Source organism: Populus nigra, chromosome 14, assembly GCF_951802175.1.
Source record: "Populus nigra chromosome 14, ddPopNigr1.1, whole genome shotgun sequence".
NCBI lineage: Eukaryota > Viridiplantae > Streptophyta > Magnoliopsida > Malpighiales > Salicaceae > Populus > Populus nigra.
Genome location: NC_084865.1, coordinates 3,668,262 through 3,695,644, shown reverse-complemented (window position 1 = coordinate 3,695,644; position 27,383 = coordinate 3,668,262). Strand labels below are relative to the sequence as shown.

Sequence of the window (27,383 nt, the reverse complement as noted above, 5' to 3'; positions counted from 1 at the left end):
AATGCTGCTGCTAGCACAAGTCAAATACTGCAAGTACAAGAGCTTCAGTTGGCCAAGACGATCAGCTGGTCATGGTAGATAAAAACAGCAGTTAACATTAGTACAAGTTAAATTAAGCTGGTAGGACCACCATATGATAGCCACCAATAAATTCATTATTCTTGTTTTATTCAGCACGTGTAGAAATAATGCTGCATTGCCTAAAAAGGACAGGACATTCTAGTCATTTTCCATTCTGAAATACGCATAACTCCAGATCATTGATTCCCGTCCACAAGCAAATTAGTTAACAGTAGTTACTTATTCCAATAAAAAAAAATTTAAAAATTTAAAAATAAAAAAATATATAATGGCACATCAAACAAAGGCCAGTGTCTAGACCTTGGTGGCCTCATACGCTAGCTCATATAAAGAAAAGACCATGTGTGGGCCTACACCTTCATTTTTAGATTTTTCTTGTTTTTCATCTATCTTTTTTTTCAATAAAAATAAAAATAAAAATAGGCTACACGTCATTTGTTTTCCCTGTTTCTGACCGCTAGAGTGATAGTTGAAAAATTAAGTTTGGGTTTTTTTAACTCAAAATTTCATTTTTCATCTTACTCACGGGGAAAAAAAAAAACCTTATCAAACATCCTTATAATTTATATAAATCAATCTTTCAATTTAAAACACTTTTAAATTAGTTTAAAAAAAAATCAAACAGGAAAAAAATTCCTTTTCAACCTTAATTTACTTTTTCTTATTAGATAAATGTTTAAAATCATATAAATAAAATCTCTTTTTTCAAATAAAACTCGTTAAAATTAACTTTTTTTGTTATTGAAATCTGAATAACCAATAATTTTTATTTTTTTTAGTGAGTTTAACTCTCTTCTCTTGAATTCATTGACTAAAAAATAAATAAAATAAACTTTAAACCAAATTAATATTCAAGAAACAACATGGATTGAATGGGAAGAAAAACAAAACTAAATGGCTGAAAAGCACTTTTTTCTTGAATTTGAGATTTGCCATGCATTTTCTCCATGGTTTTACATTGTCATCCTTTCTATTTTAATTGTCTTTCTACCACAGTTTTAAGATTTACCATATGAAATCCAATCACAAAGGATTCAATAAAAAAAAGTCCTTAGGATGAAAACAAAGAAAAATTATAATTAGAGAAATAAAAAACATGGCCTTAAAAAGTCCCTGAAGGAAATGGGAAGCAGCTTTTATTGTGCTAGCTAATTTCATGAATACAAGAGATGTCAAATTCCCTCTTTTCCTGTCTTCCAACCACAATTTTAAATTGTACTTCAAAGAATGCGGTCACAAAAAGATTCAATTAAAAAAAATAGATTTGGAAAAACAAAAAACTAGGTCTTTAAAAAAATCACCGAAAGAAATGGGGAGCCAGTGACAGCCACCGCAGTTTTTTCCAATTGTGTAACTGGATAAAGAAGGAAGTTTATACGTAACAAGAAGAAAAGGTGCTTTTGAGGGAAGAAATGCCATCTTAACTTTCAGTTGGCCCTCAAAGCGCCCATAAAATAGCAGTATGAATCCTGAGAAATTGGGAACCACCTGCATGAACTAGACTACCAGTTAAAAGCAAGCACAGTGCATCAATTGGCTAAAGCTTGAACTGCACAGACTTGCAGGCTTGTGCATAACCATGGTGGATTAAAATTACAGGAATCTTCTGTGTTATACAGATACAAAGTAGTCACAAACATGACACCAATAAAGCATCTACTTGTCCTGTCAAATGAAGATGAAATCTGAAATTCTTAGATAACTATCCACCAGATATAAACTCCTTTGTCTGACGGAAACATCTTAGTAATAAGGCATGTATCGCATTGACCTTCTGAATCTAGGCACCTTCCTGCCACCATTTAGGAGGGTAAAATTAAGGAAAAGCGAGTGACAAAAAGCTAATTGCAACAAGCGAGAGCATGAAGAAACATACCCGTATCCATAAGGAGAGTAGAAATAAGGGGGCGCATATGGCCTCCTGAACCGGTTACCCATGTAAGGATTGAAAGATCTAGGATGATATTGCTTCATTCCAGGAACATTGGTCCTTTTGGGAGAAACCTGAAATGTAGATCAATTATCAAACCATAGGAACAAAATGATCTAAACAGCAGCAATCACAAGTTTAATCTACCGTAGCAAATTCATGTCCAGCTCCAAAACAATAAATCGCTTTTATATTTTCAAAAGATGAATAATGACCTACCTTCAATTGACGGCCATGTAGTTCAGATTCGTTGAGAGCCAGAGCCTCTTGAACAGCTTCTACTTCAACAAACTCCACATAAGCAAAGCCCTTTGGCTGGCCAAACTTATCTGTCAAAATAGTAACCCTATTTACCGTACCACAGGACTGAAAATGCTGCTGCACTTCTTCAGGCGTGCATGCATAATCAACCTGCAAATAAAGTTCAGCATGAGGTTTCATTGTTGAGTTCAGTCAGCTAGAAACAATAACTACAGGTTATGAATTTTCCAGAAGAGATTATTTCAATTCCAACAGTTTTATATAATAATGAACCATGCATTCCAGAGGGTTCTTTATGCACTATACATAATCAATCAAGTCATAACAGAGCAGGGCAAATTGTGCGCTTAATAAAAATAATGATGTTAGATGGGAAATGCTAAATCTGCATTCAATAAAAGAAATGGTCTCTCTTTTTCCTTTTATTTTTTCTTTGCTTCAAAAGCATTCATTAACTATAATTTACCAATTCTATCAATGGAACATCAATTTCACCAAATAACAAATTGCCTCCTAAAAATATATTTTTGCTTGACAAGATTGTTTTGAGTCAAACTATCAATTTCCTTAGTGCATGCTAGCATCATAACAATTTCCAAATCACCAAGTATTGGCATAACAATAGTCCAAGTTTGTGGAAAATGCTAACGTCCAGCAGTTGAGCCACCTCTTCACAGTTATTAATATTCCAATCCCTTCTCATCACTGCATCCATAAAATCAAATTTCTCTTTCACAAAATCAACCTTCAACTGGCAAAATAAAACCACCATGTTTTTCCAATGAAGAGCTTGACATGGTGTCTTTCAGATGCTTATTTCTAATTTAGCTTTTTCCAAGCATCGTCAACAATGTTGATCTTTTCTTGTTTTTTTTTTCTTCAATCAATACAGCAAGATAATTGTCATTTCATATGCCTCTTTTACATATCAAGAAAAAACAGTAACCAAACATTCTGGTCTTTCCTACAAACATATAATCTCAGCTTTATTAGAATAAAGCCCTAATCCCAAATTATTTGGCACTCAGCCTTCATCCATATATTTGATCCTTTGAGAGAGTTTTATACACAGTTTCTTTCTTCATGTTCTTTCACATGACTTTCAAGTGTTACATTGCTACATGTTCCTTGTCCAACTAATAGCACAACAGCAAACAAAGAGTTCAGTTAAAAGTTCTTTGAAATTTCAAGAGTAGAAAACCCTGAATGTTTGTTAGGGTAACATGCAAGACCATAAGACCACAAGCAGCTTACATAGGTAAGATTTTGATGCACCAGGCTGTGCAAAGAGTTAGGCCAAGTACATCGATAAACCAAAGCTAAGCAAAAGGGTCTTCATTCCAAGATGACAAGAAGTATGTGTGTTTCTGTGTCTATAGAGCAAATGATGGTTTCATGTAAACTAAGATGGTTTAAGTATTTAACATCTTGAAATTCAAATCAATGAAAAAGACTGACAGATATGTGTACCAGAACAGTATAATATGGCTTAGTCAGACTGCAAAAAATAGAAAACGTAAGGTTTTAGATAAATGCATGTACAGAAATAACATATCCAATATTTTTAGTGCTTAAAATCCTGATAGTGCTTCTAAATTACTGATTAATACATTTTAAAATCCTGCAATCACTAATGAAATGGGTTAATCTTCATTCAAAAGAAACACCATATCTAAGATGTGTCGTAAAATTTACTATCAAATAACCAAATAAAAATGTGCCAATAATTTTCTTGAAAAATAGAAAGAAAGAAAAATGATAAATGAGCTAGCAGTCTTCAAAGAGCTCATAGCAAGATCACTTAAAGGAAAGAGTGCATATTTGTCAAACATTTCCAGCACTTTAGATAAACCAACGGGAAGAAAAGAAGTTAGTAATTCTGACCACAAAAGGCAGAAATCTACACCTTTCTCCCCATCTGTCCCATGATCACACGTTTTGGAAGCACCAAAGACCATCACCAGCAGGGTCGAGGCTCTGCAACTTAGATTGCATATCCCAACTTGCCCATGCTCCTCGAAAGCAACAGCTTTCTTCTCAAATATCATATTTGAAGCATCATTATTCACATCCTACTTGCATCCATTCCAGCAACCTCCAATAAGCCTTTTGCTGAGTTCCTTCACTCCATTTTTTTCTTTCAAATAGATTTTATTCAGACACCAATATTTTTTTCTTTTTCTTGAGTTTCATACTTGACTTCACTTTTTTCCCCATCTTTCTTTCTTCATTTCTCATCTCTTTTCTTTCTCTTTTTTTTTTCCTTTTTTCTGTTTCTTTTTGGCTAGCATTCCCCCCTCCATTTTTTTTCTTTCAAATAGATTTTATTCAGACACCAATCTTTTTTTCTTTTTCTTGAGTTTCATACTTGACTTCACTTTTTTCCCCATCTTTCTTTCTTCATTTCTCATCTCCTTTCTTTCTCTTTTTTTCCCCCTTTTTTCTGTTTCTTTTTGGCTAGCATTCCCCCCTCAAATGTTTCTTTGATTCCTTTTCTTTTTCTCTTTTTTTCCGAGTAAAATCGGACATACTTTCTTGTCATTTTCAGAGTATTTTGTTTTTTCTCTGTTTTCTTTCAAATTCAATATTGATTTTGTATCTCTCATATAACAACCCTGTTTAACATAAAAATGACTCTGGCCCACCCTCAAAATATAGTGTTACTATTCCAGCAATACATACAGAGAACTTGAAGAATAAGAGGACCCTGCGATCATAGTGAGACATAAAGTCAAACCATGATTCTGAATTACAATTATCCAAGTGCACCAAAAGCAATGAAATTAATTAAAACAACATTTTTTAATTACTAAAATTGACCTCACTTGGCAGAGTCTGAAGCCCAGAACTGTTAGTGCACTAGTGGTTCCAAAAGGGCTATTTAATTACAAGTGTATTCATATATGTAGTTTATTCCTATCTTATGAAAGTAATTAAACACTTAGTGGGACGTTTCGGACAGCAATTGGAAATTGTGCCATGTCATCATTATATATTAAAGTAATTAAACACTTAGTGAGCATTTGTTGACGAGGTGCGCCACGCAAACGCAGCCTTAGTGGGATGTTTTGGACAGCTATTGGAAATTGTGCCATGTCAACATTATATCTCCACATCATATCTTTTTCCATTACTATAGGCACACATATACAAATATAAACAGAATATATAAAATGATTCAAGCATTCTACTAAAAGCAAAAGGACATTATATTTCTCACATTGCCAACAAACACAGAACGAGAATCTGCTTCCTCTTTGTTTGCTTGATTAGGTGCTGTACTAGCTGGATCTGTGGGAACATTATAGCCATGCAGATATATAATATGATCTCAAATTTAAAGAAAGAAAACAAAAGAACCTTAGAGAGCAGCTAAAGATAGGAAGACACTTCCAATATGAATAGAACCTTTGTCAAGCACCACTTAAACAGTAATCTACAATAACAACAAAATTAAATGATACAATACTTATATGCTATAAATTAACCACAACATCGGATTTACAAACTTTAATGTGGTTGAAATCCTTAAATCACACGATACGCTTTGGCCATACATAACTGAAACAACAAACATATATCTATGTGTAAAAATACCATGTTGCAAAGGAATGCATAGAGAATTCCCAGTGCATATGAGAGAACGTCAGGACATTTCACAGAACATGGACCTGGACAAATTTATTATTACTCTATAAACAGAACTTTCCCCATCCCTAAAAGAAAGTTTGAAAGTATTTCTAGAAACAATGTGTAAAACACAACTAAATAGCAGCCCAAATTTCAGAGTACCAAAATGATGTCTGCTAAATTTCCAATCCACTCACAAAATGAAGCTTCGCAGAAACTACATAAGTACAGAGTCCTACTTGCTGATTCCATCATTTAAATATCCCAAGTTCCCACCTGCTCTTTTTTCTTATTAAAATCACAATGTAGCAAAAATTGCCTTGCCTTTTAATCTTATCAGAATACCCCCTAACAACTTCCACTTAAACATCAGCAAATAAACGAACAAGTAAATTTCAGCTTTAACATTCCAAACACCATTCCTCAGAAAACCTCTATTTGAAGATAACGAAAGGTTTAAATTATATTCCGAATAATAAAAAATAGCAGCCAATCAAATCCAATCCCAAATTAATAAACCTGGAACAGCGCCCATTTCCTTCTCAACTTTTGCTTGCATCTCACGAAGAGCAGCCGCTTCCTCTTCCATCTCCTTCAATCTCTTCTTCATCTCATCCAACTCCTTCACCATTACAATAATATCATCCAATAAACTAAAAATCAGTTACCGATTATTCAAGATTATAAATAATTGAAGATCCAATTTAGATTTCTAGGGTTTCGGTTCACCGTACAAGAAAAAAAATAAAAAACTGAAAATTGAATAGAGAAAAGGTTTTAGGACCTTGACGGCATCATCTTCGGCGGCGGACATGTCAACGTCGGCGTTATGAGGATCCATATCGCCTTCCACATCGGGAATCTCTCCACCGTAGACCTCATGCTCTTCTTCCTCCATCTATTCTTACCTTTTCTTGCTTCTAGAAACCGGCAGCTTCTATTTTTTGGAGCTGTATATTCGGGATTTTTATATAGTGGTTGAGGTAACGGGGACGTGGAAAATAGATGCTGTGATGCTGCCTATTATCAGACGAGATGTCGTTTACGCTCATTGTAAGGTTATTTGAGAAACCTAAAATTAGGCCCTAAAGTTTTACCTAATGCAGTTTACTTGGATAATACACTACACATGAGCTTCATCTAAAAGTGAGGAAGAGGGATTCTCTGAGATCTGTCTTGGTCAAGGGTAGAGGTATGTCCGGGGAAAGATTTTATTAATATTTTTTAACTAGTTTTATGTAAAAAAAATTATAATTCTTGATTGAGTTATTAAAAAATTCTGAAAATTTGTATGAAGTTTTCTAATATAATGTTTTAGCTTGAGTTAAAATTTCAGAATTTTTTGAGAAATTCAGAAATTTGATGAAAAATCATAATTTGACCAGTTTTATGTTATTGGATGTAATTTTCAATCCGACCATTAGATTGAGCTGAAATTTTACGAGGAATCTTAAAATATATTGAATAAAATCTGGTTAAAATTTTAGGATGAACGGAGTTTGGTAGTGCTAACAAAAAAAATCATCAAGTAAAAGCAAAACGACTCATTAAGAGTAAAATGATTATTTGCCATTAAAAAATAAAACAAATCAGTTCTTCCCTCATTTTATATATTGCCACTAGGTAGAAGCAAAATAATAAAGGAAAGAAAAGAAAAGGTTAGAGAGAAATAGAGAAAAAGTAAGGGAAAATATAAAAAAAATTCAAGAAAAAAAATAAGAAAAGGAAGAGAACAACTTTGTAAACTTACAAAGTCCAGTTTATAAAACACTAATCTAAGAAAGAATCAAGTGAAGGAAAGAGGAATTGAGAAGAGAAAAAAAATTTAATTACTTTGTTTTCTAGTTGATATGAGATTGTTATTTTATCTTGATTGAGGAATTGTTACAATATCGATTCAGATTTTATTATAGATAAATTATATTTCACAAAATATCGAATTGTATAATTTTAATAATGAGTTTATTTTTACTTTCACTTTAATTTTATGTACTTTATTTTAGATAATATATTTGAATTAAAACTTTATTGTTAACTTCAAAATTTTATATATATAAATTAATAATTAATCTTAAAAAATATTTATATATCTATTTAATAGTCCAGAGCAAAAAAAATTACTGGCTCCCCGCTTCGTCTTGGTTATCTTGTAGCAGCAGCAATAGCAGTTTTGATGATTGGTTTGACCTTTTCAACAAGTTTTATAATTCCCCAAAACATGAGGCGATAAAGAACCACCATTCCTAATTAACATGATACTAAGACCAATCCCTTTAGAATAGCCCATCTCTACATGCAAAGTATTTTTCAGAATTTCTTCACCAGTAATGGTAGGTGGCCCTCCTGCTAGATTGTTAGGGAATGCCAACCCATCAAAATCGTTCTTGTAGAACCCTTGGTTTGCATGCTTGTGGAGTGCATTGGATATCTCCGGAGAGGCTTAGGAAGATGATCTGGCGACCGAGAAAAGGCTTCAAGTAACATCATCACGCCTTGAATCCCAGCACCTGTTATAATACCCATCAAGAAATCTGGCACAGTACTTGCAACGATCATCATGAAGCTTTCAATACCAGCATCATGCACACGAAGAGTACCAGAGCAAAGTAGACAAAGTGTTCCAAAATCTTTTGAAGGCCAACGATATAAAAAGCTATCGCGCCAGGGATTAAAGAGATCATGAGCAGGCAAGGAATGGAAGACCGTGTGTTTCCAACGACGAATACACCAGCACCATATTGCCCGTTTAATCTTTCTCGTCCGATAATCTGGTATGGATAAAGTAAAATCAGTCCCATTACTCTTCATATGTGTAGAAAATATTAGAGATTAAGTAAGAAAATCGACGTTAATATCATCTACGAAAGAGGGGAATCCGCCAATTGCCATGAAATTCAAGACTGCTGCAACGAGCATGAGCATTAGTTGAGCCTCTTGCCTGAGAATTCACAAGTAATAATGTCAAGGCAGTTTTCAGTAGCACCAATGCCGCTGAAATGTATTGCTCTTAGATGCAATAAATTACCTGTGTTGTGCCGGCCAAAGTGAAGCCAACGTCATAGAAGATTGTCTACACATAAGCACAATGCAATGTAGATTGCTAGGGGAAGCCAGTAATAGCATAGATCACAATACATGTTTACGAAACATCTCCTTGTAAGAACAAGGCACCGAGTGATGAAGCTTGCCTGGCTTCCTCTCTTCCCTAGAGTATCTCCTTTCTTAAAAGTAAGAAGCTTATAACTCACCCTTAGACACCAATCAGGGCAGAGACAATGGGAGGCTCGCAGACACAATGAGAGGCTCGTAGATCCCGGACCTGTAAAAATTTTAAATTTTTCTAAGGGTGTATATGTATTTTACACTTGAGGCCCTACCAGAAATAAAAGATAGCACATGTTTTTGGTTTTTTAAAATTAGTTAATAAAAGCCGAATAAATTTTTTTTTATTAGATAGTTTGTGGGAATTATGTTTTTTATTTGAAAAAAATATTAACATAATATTTTTTTATTTTTTCTGAGAGTTATTATAACACTTGAGGGTGTATATGTTTTTTATTTGAAAAAATATTAACTAGTAGCTTGTCAATGTACTAATAGAAATCAGCCTTGGCCCAATTTGATTTTTATGCATGGGCAGCATAATATAATTTATTTATTATTATCTTCGGTGAATTAGGTGAGAATCCCTGGCTATGAACAACAAAATCAAGTAGTCATATCGTGCATAAATGCTAAGGTTTTTTTTATCGGCCATAAGAAACCCATATGATATCTTTGCTTAGATAGGTACCTTGGCAATGATTTTTGGCTTTGAGAGTTTGATGTATTACTTGCATCACTCCATGTTGTGATTTTTATGCATGGGCACCATAAAAAAAAATTTAGTAATGATTGAGTATGATTATTGAGTTGATATATTTATAATTATAATTTATTAATAATTACAAGAGTTAAATAATAAATTCAGTAAAAAGACAATCTAGCATTTTATATTGAGCATACCTACAAATTATTTATTGTTGAAGATATATGCAAGCTTGTTGATAAGTTATATTATTAACTAAGAAAAAATTCATTTGAAATTTTAGTTGCAACTTTATAAGTTTCACGTGCCCAATCATCCAGAGTTATAGAATTTATATGTTAAAGATTGGTAATATGACATTCATGCAGCCAACTATACCAAGTGTACAGAGTCAAGAACCCCACTTCAATGTGACATTCATATAGTTGATTATACCTACACTCGCCTCAATAATTGTAGATGTATCTGCTAATGAGTTTCACGAGACAAAATATTTTAAGAATGTTGAATTTGCTAAGATAACAACATTAGAGGTAAGAGTGAGGGTCATTGAAGGTTATGATCATGTCTGAGCTGTCAAGATGTGTATGGTTCCAAATACGGTCGTGCTGAAGAAATTCCATGTATCTAAATTCATAAAGTATACTGGAACTCAATCCCCTCACATGTTTTCCAACCATTTTATTTAATATTTGGGTTGTAAACTTATATTGTACAATACTAATCTGATATTAAATATACTTGTTTTTTTTCAAAATTTCATAAAAAGCATAAAAAAAATATGAAATTTCTTATTTTTATCTATGTGCATACAAGTTCTAAAATTTTCATGTATATTTTATAAAAAAACAAAAATTGCATTTTTATCATACTTTGAAAAAAAATATATATATATTTAATGAGTATTACAACATGTTTGTGATTATCTATTAATATTTGGCCAAAATTTTTAAAACATCACAAAAATCATTTTAAAACAAATTTAGGGTGCGAATTCCCCATAATTTTTAGGCTTTGTAATGGTTAGATTTTAACATGATAAGTACCTCTTTACTAAAAAGGATCTTCCTTGAACTTGAGACAAACCAATGAATAAAAACATGATTTAGAAAGAAAAAATCAATTAATAATGCAGCTTACCATATATAAGGTGCATTAGAGGTGATGCGTCTTTCTCATACGTAACTAGTCCTCTTATCTGAACTTCCGCATATCATTAGGTTTTTTAATAATCATAATATCAGGTAGTAACTCCTAAGCCCTTTAAATCATATTCTTATTATTTATCCCAACATATATAAACCTCCCTAAATCCAGAAGTTATATCTATAATTTAATGTTATTCACGCCACAATAATTATCATAACGGTTAATTAGCCTAATAAGTTAAAAAATCGTAATGAAATTTAAATTGATTATAACTAATATTTTATTATAATTATCACAACTATTAAAAATAAAATATCATCAGTAAATCAATAATTTTACTTTATAGAGGATAACTATTGTTTAAAATTTCAAATTAAACTAAGAAATAAAAAACAAAACTATGTTTCAATAAGTTATGACCGCCCTCTTATTTTCATAATTATTTTTTCAATTGTACCATTTCACCAGGAAAATCTGGCACGTGTTACTTAATAATAATAATAATAATAATAATAATAATCGAAGGCCTTAGGTGGCATCATGTGCAATAATTGTCGATTATAGGAAAGCACCCAACATTTTCTACTTTGGAGATAAGAAGATTTTGCCTGCCACTGCCAATAAATATCACCGGGCTGTTTAGGCGGACAACTCACCCGAGACATCCGCACCCTCCACCTCCCTACTTTCACTGTTACCGCTATCATTGCTCTATCCTCCCTGTTTATTATTATTTTCAAAATCAGCCATAATCCTCTGCATGATACCCCACAGCTACAACCAGTTGAATCAATCACTATTGGCCACATCACCAGCTCACTACGATTATTTTTTTTCAAACATGACCGCAGTGTAATTCGCGAGGAAGAACATGCATCTTGTTTTTTTTAATTATGATATGGCTTTTTTATCTTAATCTTATATTTCGGCTTGATGTATTTATAAGAATTTAATAAGTTTTATATTAATTTTAAATTTTATTAATTTAATAAAAAAAATTATAATAAATTATAATCAGGCTTTTGGACAGTTTCTTAAAGTTTTTATTACATTTAATATTGTTTAATTATCTTTGATTACCATCACTCGGTAATCCTATGACCCTATGCCGGTTAATTTCAGTTGAAAATGATGATTTCAAAGCAATTATATATTTAAATATTGGGAGATTTAGTCATACTTGTTTTTGTGTTTTAAAAGTATTTTAAAAAAAATAATTTTTTTTTCAAATTAATTTTTTTTAGTGTTTTAAAATCATTTTAATGTGTTAATGTCAAAAATAATTTTTTTAAAATAAAAAAATATATTATTTTGATATATTTTCAAGTAAAAAGTATTTTGAATAACAACCACAACTACATTTTCAAACATGATCTTAAACAATAGGCAAGTCGTTCTCAGATGCAAACCGTTTGCTAGATTAAAAAAATTACAAGAAAAGTAGTAACTATAAAAACACAAAATCATGCTGAAAAAATGAATCATACATTAAATCTATTTCAATTTTTTATCAATGAATATTTTCTATTCAATAAGTCTGTCTCATTAAAAGTTTTATAATTCTCTAAATTTATCTAAAAATTAACCTAAAAAAATAATAAAAGACCTAAACATACTAAAAAAAATAAAATTATCAAGCATAATATTTAGTTTTTTAAACCAAATAAAAATAACTAAAAAATTATTTTTTTTCTAAAAATCATCATGCATCAATCTTCTCAAATTAAAAAGAATTCATCATCGAATTTAAACCGCTCTCACTTTAATCTCGTGAATGTCCAATAAAAAATCTCAAACCCTTCATGTGCTTCACTTTTCTATTAGAAATATCAAATCTATCAACAACATATTCAATCTCTCTAATAATGAAATCAATCTTAGAGTTAGAAGGAGATTTGAAAATTTGTTTAATAACTTTTATCCAAAATACAATAACATTAATTTTAAAACAACAATAACATTTTTCATAATATGCTTCATCAAAAATCATATCTGAAACCACATCTAATTTGGTTCTTTTCTCCCGAACGGTTTCACCATTAAGATCAAAGTTATTATGCTTGTTAGCATGAACATCTTTTGAATGCTTAATGTAATCATATGCCAAGATTTCTACATTGAAATCTTTTTTTTAATTTAATTTTTCTTATTTTTATCAGATTTTGGTGATTGATTTCAATTAAAAAAATAAAAAAAAATTAGTTTTAATATCATATTTATTCTAATCAAGAAGTTGTTTTATTTGTTTATGCTTGTAAAACGACTTCACAAAAATTGATCACAAATTCATCATTACTTTTTCTCACAATCTCCGTAGGCTCCTCACCTTTGTCAATTAATAGGTTAATTTTTCCGTATATTTTCTATCACTCGTTTCTAAATATTTTTTTTTAATTTTATAATTTGTCCCCGCATGTTTTTTATTACTATCTCTTTAGCGTTTCTCTCGAGAAACATTCTTATCCCTTTTCGCCTAAACATGTTTTGCTTTATGACATTTTCCAACTATGATTATTTAGCAATACACAGTTAACAAAATAACCTAAGATCTCTTGGTTTTGATACTAATTAACACAAATATAAACAAAACAAGAAAAATAACAAGTATAATAACATAATTGTATTAAAAAAATCACACAAAAACTCTAATTCAAAATTTTATTATTGTATATTTTATATTTAGATAGTCAGCCTTGATATTTATAATTCCTTAAACAAATCCAAAAACTAATCTAAACAAACTAAAAACCTAATAATAAAGAAAAACAATAAAAATTCTAAACAAACTAGAAAAAATAAAATTATTAAATATAATATTTAATTATCTAAACTAAATAAAAATAACAAAGACTTTTTTTCCTAAAAATCATCCTGAATCAACATATAACCATGACAGAAAAAAAAAATTCTTAGTCCTTGTAATAGGCTAATAGCTGTATTTCATTTTAGCTCTTATACTTGTAATTCTTTTAATATCAATCCTTAAGTTTTAAAAAAGTTTTCATGCATATCCCTTGCAATTGAAATCTTATCTATTTTTCAATAGCAATTTGTTTTTTTTTTAAAACAAATTTTCTAACGTGAACAATGACAATTACTCCTAAATAGCATGACTCAAATGAAATTTATAGCTTTAATTAAAAAATATATATTAATAGTTATGATTTTTTCACAATCACAAATCACCTGACACTTTCACTAATTAAAAACTGAAATCAATCACATTTCTTTGGTTGGTTTATTAAGAGATCCATTGAACTTAAAAAAAATAATTTGTTAGTTTCTCCCTAAATCTGCGCTCAAATTTCAAAATGTCAACTTAAAGGTCAATTTTACTAAATCTTAGCAACTAGAAATTAATTACAACACCTCCCTCAAAGAACCCATCAGAATGATTGACGGACCAGATTGCATGATGCACTAATATAAATTTGTCATGCGTTGCACCGGATTATCGCCACACTCACTGATTGTCTTTTTAGCCTTCGCCTTCAATTCCACACCAAGCAAAGCAAAACACTACTGCTAAGATCTACTAGCTAGCCATAGCAAAGCATAGCAAGAATCGCTCTCTTCTTTAGAAGAAACAAAGGAAACCCATTTGAAGAGAGGGTGAGAAAATGGCTAGTGGGGGTGGATACGGAGATGCGAGCCAGAAGATAGACTATGTATTCAAGGTGGTGTTGATAGGGGACTCAGCAGTTGGGAAATCACAAATACTTGCTCGATTTGCTAGAAACGAGTTTAGTCTTGACTCTAAAGCTACTATTGGAGTCGAGTTTCAAACTCGGACTCTTGTTATTGATCATAAGAGTGTTAAGGCCCAGATCTGGGATACTGCTGGTCAAGAACGGTAACTATTCTTTCTTTCAGATGTTAATTTTAATTTTCTTTTCTTTTCTTTTGGTTGGTCTAGAAGTCTAGATGTGATATGGATTTTCTTCGTTAATAACAGACAGCATGTTAGCTGCATGTATATTTGGTTTTAATGGCTAAGTTGTCTTCGGGCCAGCTTATGCTCACCTGGCTGGCTATCCATCGCTTGGTGTCTCTGGATCCGTGAATTGTATGGTTTTATATACACATTGATTTGGAAAGGCGGTTTTACTGCAAATGTGGAATTGGTTTTTCTAGTGTTAGATTTGGAGGAAAAACACGTGGTTGATGTTATAATACAAATGGACATTGTGTCTGATCTGGGAGGAATCAAATGAAAAAAGGAAAAAAAGGAAAAAAAGAAAGAAGATGAGGTATATGGTAATGCAATTCAAGTTTTTCAAGTATCTAATTGTCGACATTTGATTGTTTTTTTTTTTGCAGTGTTGTTTTTGATTCATGATGAATCGCAAACTTTTGGATGCAAATTGATCCGGTTTTAAGTCTGTGATTGAAGTATGGATATGTTAATGAATTGATTTAACGTCGACTGTGCGGGGGATCTGAGGCTGGGTCATAGTGATACTTGCTAGGATAGATCTTGATTCTGGGCCCTGCTCAGCTCATATGGGTGCTGTGGCTTCAGGCCATCACCCACTATCCCTTCCTAAAAAATTACTGGCTTTTCTCTCTTTTTTTGCCTCCCCGACTGCCTTTTTTTGCTGGTTTTGTTGGGGGTGGGGATTATAATTCTTTTGTTTAGTGTTGATATTTGACTGGAGAAAAGGTGGCCTTTGGTTCGATTCATGATGAAAGAAGAATTAATTACCTTGCTTAAAGTTGCTTTTGGTCTAGGAATTGAATCCAGCTCATGTCACTGTTCTTTTGTTTATCCTTGCAGAAAAAGATATCTCTTGTGGTTTTTTGTCTTTTAGACTATGGGGATTTGTACGCCTCAGGTTTCTCTTATTAGTTGATATACAGTTGTTAGAGCATTGAGAATTTAGGAGTTCCATCTGAGGAATGTTATTATATTGTTTGAAAATCTTCTTTTAGTACCTAAAACTTTATTGTTAAACAAGAAATATCTTTATTTTGAAGCATCTTTTGAGCCATAACTTTTGGACCGTTTATTGAAATATCTTTTGTATATATCATGGTGGTTAGAGATGGATGTTATATTTGATGACTAATACTTGCTTTAATAATCTCTTGGGACCCAGGCAGACTATATCTGGTAGGAGAAAAGGGAAAAACCCAGTGCTCGCCTGATTAGATCTGACTATGTGCTTTAACACAAAAATTTCAGAATTGTTCTTTTAGTACCCTGGGAAGCAATATTGTTTCTTTTGGACAGAATCAACGTTAATTTTTGTAATTAGCAAATGTTGATTTCATCTCTGCTTTTGGGGGTTCAATGAGCAGGTATAGAGCAGTCACAAGTGCATACTACAGGGGTGCTGTTGGGGCAATGCTGGTGTATGACATAACCAAGCGTCAGACCTTTGATCACATACCACGCTGGCTGGAAGAGCTGCGAAACCATGCTGACAAGAACATAGTTATAATTTTGATTGGGAACAAAAGTGATCTTGAGGACCAGCGGGCTGTACCCACTGAGGATGCCAAAGAATTTGCCCAGAAGGAAGGACTATTCTTCTTAGAGACCTCTGCATTGCAAGCAACTAATGTTGAGAACGCCTTTATGACTGTGCTGACAGAGATCTTCAACATTGTAAACAAGAAGAACCTGGTTGCTGGTGAAGATCAAAGCAATGGTAACCCTGCATCGCTATCTGGCAAGAAGATTATCATTCCAGGCCCTGCACAAGAAATTCCAGCGAAGAGCAAGTGTTGTAGCTCATTGTGATCTGATCAGTCTTGGCTTTGAAACCGCGTGCTTCCCCTTAATTCCCAATAGCAATTTTTTGAAAGGTGTGATGTAGTTCTTTGTATATTTTACATTCTTATAATTTAGCTTGCATGAGCAGCTGATTAGTTTCTTATTTTGAGGAAAATCTGAGTCGCATATTATCTTCTCCTCAATCTCATTCGGAAAGAAAAAAATTCATAATGTCGATGAATGTTTTGAATACTTTAAATACCTTGCTTTGTAGTGTGGAAATTGAAGATGGAAGTGGAAATGTTTCTGGAGAATTTTCTGTTGCTTGAGAGGCTTTTTAGCTGTTCCTACCTATTTTGAACAGAAGTTTCTTTAACTATTTGATATGTGGTGTCTGTCGGTCCTCAGACCACAAGATTATTTTAGCATGGACTATATTAATTATTTCATAAGTTTTTGCTCTAAAACAACCTGTCGTCTAACAAATATAAATCTTTGCATCTGGTCTCATTGATGATTGTTCCAAGGGAAACTTAAATTTTTTACTTTCTGTTTTATATCAATAATTATGATTCCCCAAATTTATGAAGCAAAATATTTGTACTACATGTCGGTCAGTAGAAACTGCTATTGGCAAGAGTTTGAAGAAATCCTTTTCCGTTGAATTTTTATTATTTTGAAAACGTTCAGTTTCTAAAATAATTGTAGCATTTATATGCATGAAAAACTTTTTTCTCCTGTGAGTGAGAGAAGGAATTAGAAGTTTGACACTAGAAAAGATAAATTTTATTTTTGATTAATTGTGGTGTTCGGATTAGCTTAAAAAATTAACGAGTATATAAACTTTCAATTACTATTATATTAGTAATTTTAACATTCAAACATAAAATTATAATAAATTTTTTGATATCAATTTTTTGATATTAATTTTTTATCATTGGATTACTTGGTTAGAAAAAAATTAAATTTGATATGCTTTGGGGGGTTTGGGTTAGAGATTATTATAATATGAAAAACCTATAATTTATAATATAAAACAAATACAAAAGAAAATATGAATAAAATTTAATACAAGTTCATGTAATATATATAAAAACATATTCAATGTTTACTTAAAAGATATGCAATATAGAGTACGCGAACAATATTAATACTTAAAATAAATAAATAAATAAATAAATAAAATAATATATTTAGGGGTTTTAACAGTTGTTTGTACTATTATTCAACCACGGTTCCTTAAAAAAAAATCACCATGGATTACAGTGCACATTCACAACAATTTTACTGTTCATAGACGTGTAAACATATAATTTTGTTCTTGTATTTTTCTTTTTTCATGTTTGATCCCTGTAATTTTAGATTTTCACGTTTCAATCTTTTTTTTTTAATGTTTTAGTTTTTAATACTGAGAGGGGAGAGTTTTCATCTTGCAAAAAAAAAAAAAAAAAAAAATAGATTGAGGCTCTAGTGGTGTTTAGGGTAGTAAATGGGGTTATTGAGCTTTATATGGTTTTTTTTTTTGGTTAAAAATGAGTAGAATTTGTTTTTTTTTTAATCTAATAACTCAAAATCCACTTTTCTACCACTAAAATTACCATAATTGCCATAATTAATTGTATTTGACATGTTATTCGCTCTGATGGACGAAGTGTTATCCATTTAATAATAAAACTCAAGTGAAAAGAGGGATGTTTGCTTGAGTTTTTTTTTTTTTAAAAAAATATACCAGCCATGCAAGTTTGGCTTTTTATACATTTATTTTTACGTTTTAAAAGTATTTTTTTAAAAAATAATTTTTTTTATTTTTTTTATTTTAAATTAATATTTTTTGATATTTTAAAATCATTTTGATGCACTAATATAAAAAATAATTTTTAAAAAATAAAAAAATATTATTTTGATACATTTCTAAATGACAAACACTTGAAAAGCAACCGCAACTATACTTCCAAATATGTTAGTAACACCTAAGCTTTTTTATGTGTCAAACGCATGAGTCTTGTTGTCTATACGTCTTTCTTAGCCATTGTTTTGTTTTTTGTTTTTAATTTTCTTATGTCTTAAAAATAAAATCATGTTTATTATAATGATGTTTGAAAAAGCAATCAATCATGGCATGCTTTTTAAATAAGATTAAAGCTTTTTATGATCGTATTTTTAATTTTTTAACAATTATAGTATGAAACTTATATGCAAAATATTTTTTTTAAATCACATGAATATTCAATGATGTTAAAATATATATTTTTGTTAATTTTTATATCATTTCCTTGAATTAATTATTCTTCAATTTTTTCATGTAGTCGCAAGAAAATAATCAAGATATTATATTTTGTTTCTTGGTTTAAAATTGCTTTACATGACAAGTTTTTATATGAGAAACTATGCTTATGATAAAAAAAAGGAATTTTTCATCAAAATAAAACAGAAATAAAATATTAACAGAAATCGAGTTTTGGCCAAGATTAAGATAAATTTGATTTTTGATTGTTTTAAAGGCAAAATAAAAATATTTGGTCCAATAATGCTTAGAGATTAGAATAAATTTGATTTTTGGTTCTTTTTAAAGGCAAAATAAAAGTATTTGGTGAGATTCTTGGAGTTATTGTGAGGGCGTTGTTCAATTTTTAGAGTAAAAGGATTTGATTTGGGACAAAGCTTAGACAACTACCTTGCCACACTCTGAAGTCTCAAGGACGATAAAATTAAACTACGTTATTTTACCAAAAAGCCCTTCATTTTCCTCTTTAGCTTCTTCCTCTCCTTGCATTTTATTACAGTACAATGCTACTGCCACCAACATCCACCGTTGCCTTGCTTCATTAGTCATTTACTTGCACGGCTTTCTTACCCCTTTTAGAACAAGAGTCTTTGTTTTTCATGGAACTCCAGCAAACAAAAATTTGCTGCGAAAATCATGTAGCTCGTCAAAATTGCATTAGCTTAATACAGCAAAAAAGGTTTAGTCATTCTGATAAAATACAAAACCTGGAACATTATAAAATTGGTACCCAGAAGAGGCTAAAAATAAATGATATGTTGTATCTATTAAAAATAAATAAATCCAGAACTGGTACAGATAGATTAGAGACAAACTCAAAAGTTGCTGTAAATTCAAGCATCTGCAACCAGCTGAGTAGTTTCAGATTCTTCAACCTTGCTTGCTCCATTAAGCTGCAGTTCATCAACACTGAACTTGTTTTCTTGCACTGAAGAGCCTTTTTCGGCTTCCATGCGAACTGAAAGCCTTTCTAGCAATTCTTGGCAGTCAATTGCTGTGACCATCACACTCAAATTGGATCTACCCTTCCAGCAGCCAATGGCTATTGTTGACGCATCCACCTTGATAGGATTCGACATGGTTTTGCTGTCTGCAAACAAAGACGATGGGGGTAAATACACATTCATGCACTGATAACACGAACATGGTAGGAACTGCTACATACCTCGCATGACTATAACACAACAACCCATCATTAGCTTTGATGCCTTCTCGCCAAACTCAGCATCAACAAAGTCAGCAAACTTTATTGCTTTATACTGCAAAAGATGCTTGAAATCTACCGAGGATGCATATAGGATCTGATTAGTGATGTGTGGAAGAATCACCGGCAATCCTTCTGATGATATCCTGAATGAACAGGGGGTAGAGGTACCTTCTCTTGAAGTTTGTCGCTCCTTTAAAAAAAGAGGAATGAATCAAATCAAGAAATGAACAATTCTTTGTTAAATAAAGCCTAGGCAACCACCTTTTTTGGGTAAAAAGAAACATATAGTAGAACTAGTGGTGGTTATTTTTGACTGACTTGATCTATTAGCACAAGTTTCGGCAATTGATGCATCTACTGTTTTCTAGCAAAGTAGCTGGGTTGTAGCCTGGTAGCTAAGAAACTTTGGGGTATGTCAATCAATATGGAAAGAGCACTCACAGGCCAAAGGATGGGAGGGAATGGGGAAAAAGCTATGATTGCGGCTTTTGAAAAAAAAAATATAACAAAAAAATTATGTCTATATAGCATGTAGATTACTTACAAACATCTTCAGGCCGATAGAAGCAATCTTAAGTTGCTGACCAACACGGAAATTCAACCCAAGAACATCCTTAACTGACTTTGAGACATAGTAAATTCTCTTCACATGGTTCTTATCACTATTTCTTGAGATTAAGTGGCCATCAAAAGGAAATGACTCATCAATCCCATAGAACATTTTTATGCTATTGATAATAGATTCATCTTTAAAGAAAAGAACAGGGTCAACCCCTTTCCATTTGCCTTGAAGTTGCAACTTTCTCTTCCCCACAGCCTTCCCAGAATCAGTTTCCCCATTAACCAGTGCTTTGGTTTCCTCTGAATCTTGGTTAGATATATTAGAAGGATCAGGTTCCATATCAACTTCATCTGGCTCATCAACAATTAAATCTGCCTCTGTGGCTGCTTCAGAAATTTTTTCTACTGCGACATCTCTGGAGTCTGGCTCCAGCCCACTATTATCTTCAGTAACCTGATCCAATAATTTTCCTTGCAGTTCAGGATTCTTTTTGAACAAATTCCTTTTCTTACTGGGTTTCTCCTGAATGGCTGCAGGGAAATCATGAAGTAGATATAACATTATAAACGCCTAACATGCAAAACATAAGAATGAAGTGACAGAGACATCCTCAAAAATAGATCTGATTCAACATTTATTTCAACTACTAATTCAGCATTTTGTAAGTGGGAGATGAAATGAAAGTGGTAATGAGCAACGGGGCAACATCTCTAGAACACGAAAAAAAGGGCGGGGGGGAGGGGGGGGTGTTATAAGCAGTAACCAATGAATACTGGTTACAAGGTTCAACTGCTTAGATTCTTCATAATAGTATGATGCATCAATAATGCTTAAATTCACCTGGTAAAGGAGAGAGTTTCTGGAGGACAGCAATGAAAAAGGCCCCACTGTTCTGATCATGAGGCACTATCGAAAAAAGGGCGGGGGGGAGGGGGGGGTGTTATAAGCAGTAACCACTGAATACTGGTTACAAGGTTCAACTGCTTAGATTCTTCATAATAGTATGATGCATCAATAATGCTTAAATTCACCTGGTAAAGGAGAGAGTTTCTGGAGGACAGCAATGAAAAAGGCCCCACTGTTCTGATCATGAGGCACTATCCTCATACAACGTTCCAGGGGGAGTTCAGAAACTTCCTCAATCAAATCTTCGGTAGAAGCATCTTCTGTTGGCTGAATCCCATCTTCAGAAATTGCATTTTCACCATTCTCGTGCTCAAGATCCGTGTTGGCTGGGGCAACATAGCTTTTGCCTGAAGGAAACATGCTGGGAAGTATATGGTATCTCTGGAATTTGGAGACGTCTTTGTGGGAAGCTAACCAGAGATCTTTGTCACGTACCTGCAGAACCAATAAACATAAATTATGTCATACAAAATTAAGAAATTGAAAGCAGATCCCATTTCCTAACACCATACAGAATTTTTTCCTAGCAGGGCAAAAGCCAGCCAAACTGATATTCAACCAAACACAACTATGCCTTTGGTAGAGTGAACATCAGACAAAAGACAAACCAAAAGATGGATATCTTTCTGGGACGGTGACAGTATTTGATAGCACTAAAATATAAAATCTTAATCTAACATAAAAAAACATAGGAAATATCAGAAACTCCTCTAAACTTCCTGTCAAAACAACTCAATATAAATGTTCATTTGGTTCAACTATTCTCTAAAGGAGACCAATCATTCTATTGACAACATCCAAAGCGAGTTGAATATGCTAAACATCAGAATGTCTGAGAATTTTATTTTATTTATTATTATTATTATTATTTATTATTTTTATTTATTTATTTATTTTTTTTTTGGGGGGGGGGGGGGGTCATCATATTGTGGGAATGAAGTAGCATTGCCAGAAAGATTAAATAAATAAATAAATAAAAAGGCAGCATTGCCAGAGGAACTATGCAAAAATCTGTGTTACTAGCCTGTTAAGGCTTCAATAGAAAATGGACTTGGCAGAAATAACATACCTTCCATTTTCTGACACCAGGCCGACGAACAAGTTGAGGAAGTTCACTGGAGACGTCAACAAGTTCAACAGACCCTCCACATTTCCGTAGAATCTTAGGAAAAACAGACATAGGCACCAAAATTAAGCAAGATTTAGAATTATTGTTTTTTTTTTTGAAAAGTCAGATGTCTAATGGTGATATACTTGTGAATGGGTATTAGATTACCTCAGCAACAACAGCCTCATCCTCAACTGGATTCATTGAGCAAGTTGAGTACACCATTCTTCCACCAACTTTGAGCAATGATAGGCCTGTGCATCACAATATAATGTCTATTAAATCTAGCATATTGTTAAACTTCGGGAAATAGAATTTTGTCTTTAATGGCAACAGAGAGTTTCAAGACTTTCTATTAGCATATTGTTAAACTTCGGGAAATAGAATTGTGTATTTTGGCAACAGCAGGGCATGCTGCCCTATATTTTCACATTTATTCTTCCATCTATCTGAGTATAGAAACCACAGCACCCAATCCACAGTCGTAAAAGCCAACAAATTGTCATTTCTCATTTTCACCAATCCCAAGTTTTACCCCATTACTGTACTAGACACCAGCATCATTCCCTTTCCTTTTTCTCTTCAATTCACTAAGCAAATACTTGCTAGGAACCTAATTCTGCAGCTACCATAAACTTCAAGAAACCAAAGTCTTCAAATCTAAGCTTCCTGTTGCCCTTAAATCTCCCTCAATCTAAATGCTATTTAAATCACAAGCCCTTTATCAGCTCTTCTGAAAGTCAAAGCCTTGAAATCACAGATTGTCTAGCTATAGCACGAAAAAATAACAAAAGTGGGCAGACTAGACAACTCTGTCCGACATCAAGAGAAGCCTTTGGGATTAGAAATTGACAACTATCAACCAATAACCTGACAGGACATAATCATATGGAAGACTAGTGCTTCCTTTGGCAATACACTGATGATTATTAATCTTAGAGCAGAAAATTTGAAATTTGAACTGACATGCTATTTATGAGCAACATAATATCAGCCAGAAAGGGCCAAAAAGCTAAGGTTTTCAATTCGTAAAGAAATGTCAATTCAAGGTTTTTCATTAAGGTACCTCGCATCGCTATCTGAATTTGTAGACTATGGAGCCCATTGCCCATCCCTGGATTCCTGTATTAGAGGGGAAAACAAATATAATCCACTCTGAATGCTCGAAAAACATAAAAATTAGAAAGTACACAAGAATTCCAACCATTTCCTCCACATATCTGGAGCCTTGCGGAGGGTACCATCTCCACTACAGGGAACATCACATAGCACTCGATCAAAGAGAAGCTGACTAATCTGTGGCTCGATTTCCATTTCAGAAGCTTTAGAGCCATTTTTGTCTGCACGGCACCCAGGGAAGTGTTGGGCTTCATTATTTGTGACTATCAAGTTGGCAGTGCACATTCTTTTTGTTTGATGGATGAGAAGATTACATCTCTGGACATCCAGATCATTTGCCATAACCTAGACAAGTAAATTAATATTGGTAATGGTGAATCAATTTCATATTATAACATTACAGTGAAGTAAATGAAACAAATCAACTAGGAGGTTCCAAGTACTGATACAATTCAAGGTAAAGAGATGACTAAGCAAAATAAAACAAATAGATGAAGAAAATAATAGAATAGAGCAGAGTGTGAAACAAGAAAAAGTAACAAACCATTCCATCAGGAAGTGATCCTGACTTTGTTGATTGGTATATAATCTCCAGCAACTGAAATGTTTTTGAACCTGGTGCAGCACACACTGCATACAAGGAAAGAGAGCAGTGAGGAAATAATACAGGGTATTGGATATTTTCCATGACATGCAACCCATTTCAACTTTATAAGCAAACTAAGGGGTGAAGGGGAGATATATATGTCTGCTACTAGAAACTTTAGAAAGTAAACCATTAGGATATCAATGTTTTTTGGTAAGAAAGCTGCTGTTATAAATACATCAAGCTAATTTAGATAAAGAGATGATGATTCACTTGTATTGCCAAAGGAATAAAATAAAGAAAAGAATTAGAATGCACTATAGGTAACTTACTATCAAATACAAAATGATCCGGACGTACATCAAGGAAGAGTGGAGGTACCTTTATCACAAACCAAAAAGGTTAGTTGTAGGATTAACAATCAGTTAGCAAAATGACACAGGGATGAGAGTCGAGATGTTCATTCTTAAAGGACAAAACAACCACAAATCATTGAATAAACCCAAAATCAGACTTGCTCACCATGCTGACAGCCTCCTGTCTGGTGATGTTTCCAATTTCATTTTCTAGCTTTAAGAACTCATGGAACCTGAAATAATTTTATCCAAAACAACATTCGGTAGATAAAAGGAAAACAATAAAAAACAAGTGCATTAATTGCGGGCAGCTTGCACATATTTTACATATAATGTAAGCACTAATTATGAAAACCAACAAATCATATACAAGTAGGAGAAAAATGGGTCGAATTGGTTGCAGAAAACTTTTTCCATTTTCAATCTCCCTTTCTAATTTTTCTTTTCCATGAAAAACTAAAAACAGAAAAAAATCATTTGTTAAAATGGAAGAGCTGTTTCTCCAAACAGTTACCCTATAAAATAATGCATGAATTTTTCAAAGAATAGAAAGCATTTTTTCCATTGAAAATTGTATAAATTGAAATTGGTTGGATCATCATGACAACTAGACTGATTTTCAGAAAGATTTTAAGAGAAGTTTGAAGTGTTTTCCAAGACCATAAACTTGAGAAATTATATAGCAATAACTCCACTTCTCTGAAGGAAAAACATTAAGTTAACTGAACATAGTATATGTACCCCTGTTGGTAGGAAGTCATTTATGGCACAGTCTACATCAATGATAATATGTAAAATAAATGCATTGCACAGGTCAATTCTGAATGACTGAAAATTGCAGAATAGAAAAACCTTCTGTGTAAAACAGATCTTTGGAACAAGAAAGGGAAGAACATAATCAAGCAATGTCAGTATTATCAGGTACACTTATCCGTTCAGAAAATATGATAACACGTTCACAACACTACCCAAACAAACAGAAATTGCATGATTTACCTCTCAAGGGTTTGGTTCTTCCTTAGCTGCATCCGGGAAAAATTTGAATGCCAGGCAAGATTATCAGGGTACCAAGGCAATGGTCTAATAGCCTCCACTTCACCACCATCAGTGGTCTGTCAAAAATGACAAAAATGAAGGGAAAAAACAGTAAGCTATCATCTGTAACAACCAGCATTTGGCAACATAATTATCAAAGGTGTTATAGTCTCAAAATAAATAAATGTAACTTACCTCTGCTTTAAGAGAATTCATAAAGTCATTCTCAAGCTGTGATTTGATATCTTCACAAAATTGGCTACTGCAAAATTGAAAAAAATAAAAATCACAAGGTTAGTAACTTTTCCCCATACTGTAACATGCAGTTTCAATGTTCAAAGTCAAGGAGGGTGTGAGGAACACAGGGGAACTTATATATAAACCCTCAAAATGCAGTTCTTATGCTCGTTAATTGCCCACATACAACTTGCAGCATCTGAATTCAATCCAAGACTCGGGGGGACAAAGGACCTTATTACCACAAATAAAATTTCCCATCATTTCATACTCCATACGACCATATTTTTTGTCCAATCACAGTCGACCATATTTCAAAAATCTCACTTCCCTTTTGGTCTTCCTGCAATCCCTAAAGCAACCTCCCTTTGAAAAAGATCACTAGATTGACATATGCTGCCAAAATCACCATTTTCATTCTTCATTCACCTAATCATATCCAATTCATATCAAAGAGAACTGGATAGCAACCTTATTAGGATATTCATCTTATGTGATTTTATCATTCTTGCCTATCTTGGCTAGTCTGTTGCTTGTAGACAACATTGAGAGCTACAAAAACCCAACCTTTTCGTGTCCCAACTCTTAACTTCAAAGTTTTCCTCATCAGCTTGAAAAAATAATTAACTTTATATCTTTTTACTGCTACAGCATGCAGGAACAACAATTACGAACACACCCAAAAAGCCAAAACAAAGAATACCCGACAATTTAAATAGCAAAAGAAACCAAAAACTTTACCTTGAATTGATTCTAAAAGCAGCAGGCAAGGGTGTTCTTAGAACTTCGACAAAGGTATCCCATTCTTCTGCTGTCACTATCCCTTGCTCCTGCAAAAAAATAAAAAAATTAAACCCCGCCAGACCAAACAAAATAGTATTTAATCTTAAACAAAAGAAAAGCAAGTGTTACCTTGTAGTATTCATCGAAGGCGGGGTTTTGAGTAGCAAAAGGCTGCCAATGAGTCTTGTTCTCAGAGTTGTTGTTGCTGTTGGGATCAGACGAGGCACTGTCAGATTTGGGGCGCTTCCAAACATTCTCTCTGCCATCACGAAAGTGCTTTCTTTGAGTTCGTGACCTGCTTCCTCTTCCTCTCCCTCCCATTTCTTTTTGGGGGGTGTTGAAGACTGCTGCTGCTGCTTAGCCTCTCTGGACCTTTTTGTTAATGGACTAGGTTTCTGTCAAGGTTTAATGTTTTTTCGACGTGTTACTCCAGACGACGTGTAGTTTAGAATCAATCTCAGATTCTTGGACTATAAAGATATAGGGCCGGCCCATTAATTAATGAACCCATTATAATAGCCCAGTCACTGCATATGTCTCTATCTGAACCCATTGTTTGATAACGGGCTTTTTTGTATTCTTGTTTGGGCCAAACTTGACGAGATTGTAGTATTTCATAATT

The 27,383-nt window shown here is 32.9% G+C and overlaps 3 protein-coding genes across 4 annotated transcripts; 1 reads left to right on the top strand and 2 right to left on the bottom strand.

Annotated features, from left to right (window-relative positions):
- Positions 1-1,619: 1,619 nt before the first annotated feature.
- Positions 1,620-6,877, bottom strand: LOC133673166 (polyadenylate-binding protein 3-like). Of its 2 annotated transcripts, none has more exons than XM_062093854.1 (6): positions 6,687-6,877; positions 6,422-6,524; positions 5,493-5,563; positions 2,231-2,422; positions 1,958-2,085; positions 1,620-1,873 (listed from the first exon to the last, which is right to left on the bottom strand). In XM_062093854.1, the coding sequence occupies exons 1-6, from the start codon at positions 6,798-6,800 to the stop codon at positions 1,825-1,827; spliced, it is 657 nt and encodes a 218-aa protein (XP_061949838.1). In that variant the 5' UTR covers positions 6,801-6,877; the 3' UTR covers positions 1,620-1,824. The 2 variants fall into 2 exon arrangements, with proteins under 2 accessions (XP_061949838.1, XP_061949839.1); XM_062093855.1 differs by lacking the exon at positions 6,687-6,877 and adding an exon at positions 4,179-4,979 and having other exon boundaries at positions 6,422-6,490.
- A 7,444-nt stretch (positions 6,878-14,321) lies between these two features.
- LOC133673322 (ras-related protein Rab11D) lies at positions 14,322-16,892 on the top strand. Its single transcript, XM_062094058.1, has 2 exons — positions 14,322-14,712; positions 16,161-16,892. The coding sequence occupies exons 1-2, from the start codon at positions 14,480-14,482 to the stop codon at positions 16,603-16,605; spliced, it is 678 nt and encodes a 225-aa protein (XP_061950042.1). The 5' UTR covers positions 14,322-14,479; the 3' UTR covers positions 16,606-16,892.
- Positions 16,893-19,501: 2,609 nt separating this feature from the next.
- LOC133673171 (uncharacterized) lies at positions 19,502-27,149 on the bottom strand. The gene is made up of 15 exons (XM_062093862.1): positions 26,891-27,149; positions 26,720-26,808; positions 25,937-26,003; positions 25,703-25,818; positions 24,873-24,939; positions 24,683-24,731; positions 24,309-24,394; positions 23,850-24,109; positions 23,712-23,767; positions 22,814-22,899; positions 22,607-22,699; positions 21,663-21,972; positions 20,614-21,161; positions 20,028-20,259; positions 19,502-19,952 (listed from the first exon to the last, which is right to left on the bottom strand). Exons 1-15 carry the CDS (start codon positions 27,080-27,082, stop codon positions 19,696-19,698), a joined length of 2,508 nt encoding a protein of 835 aa, XP_061949846.1. The 5' UTR covers positions 27,083-27,149; the 3' UTR covers positions 19,502-19,695.
- Positions 27,150-27,383: the final 234 nt, after the last annotated feature.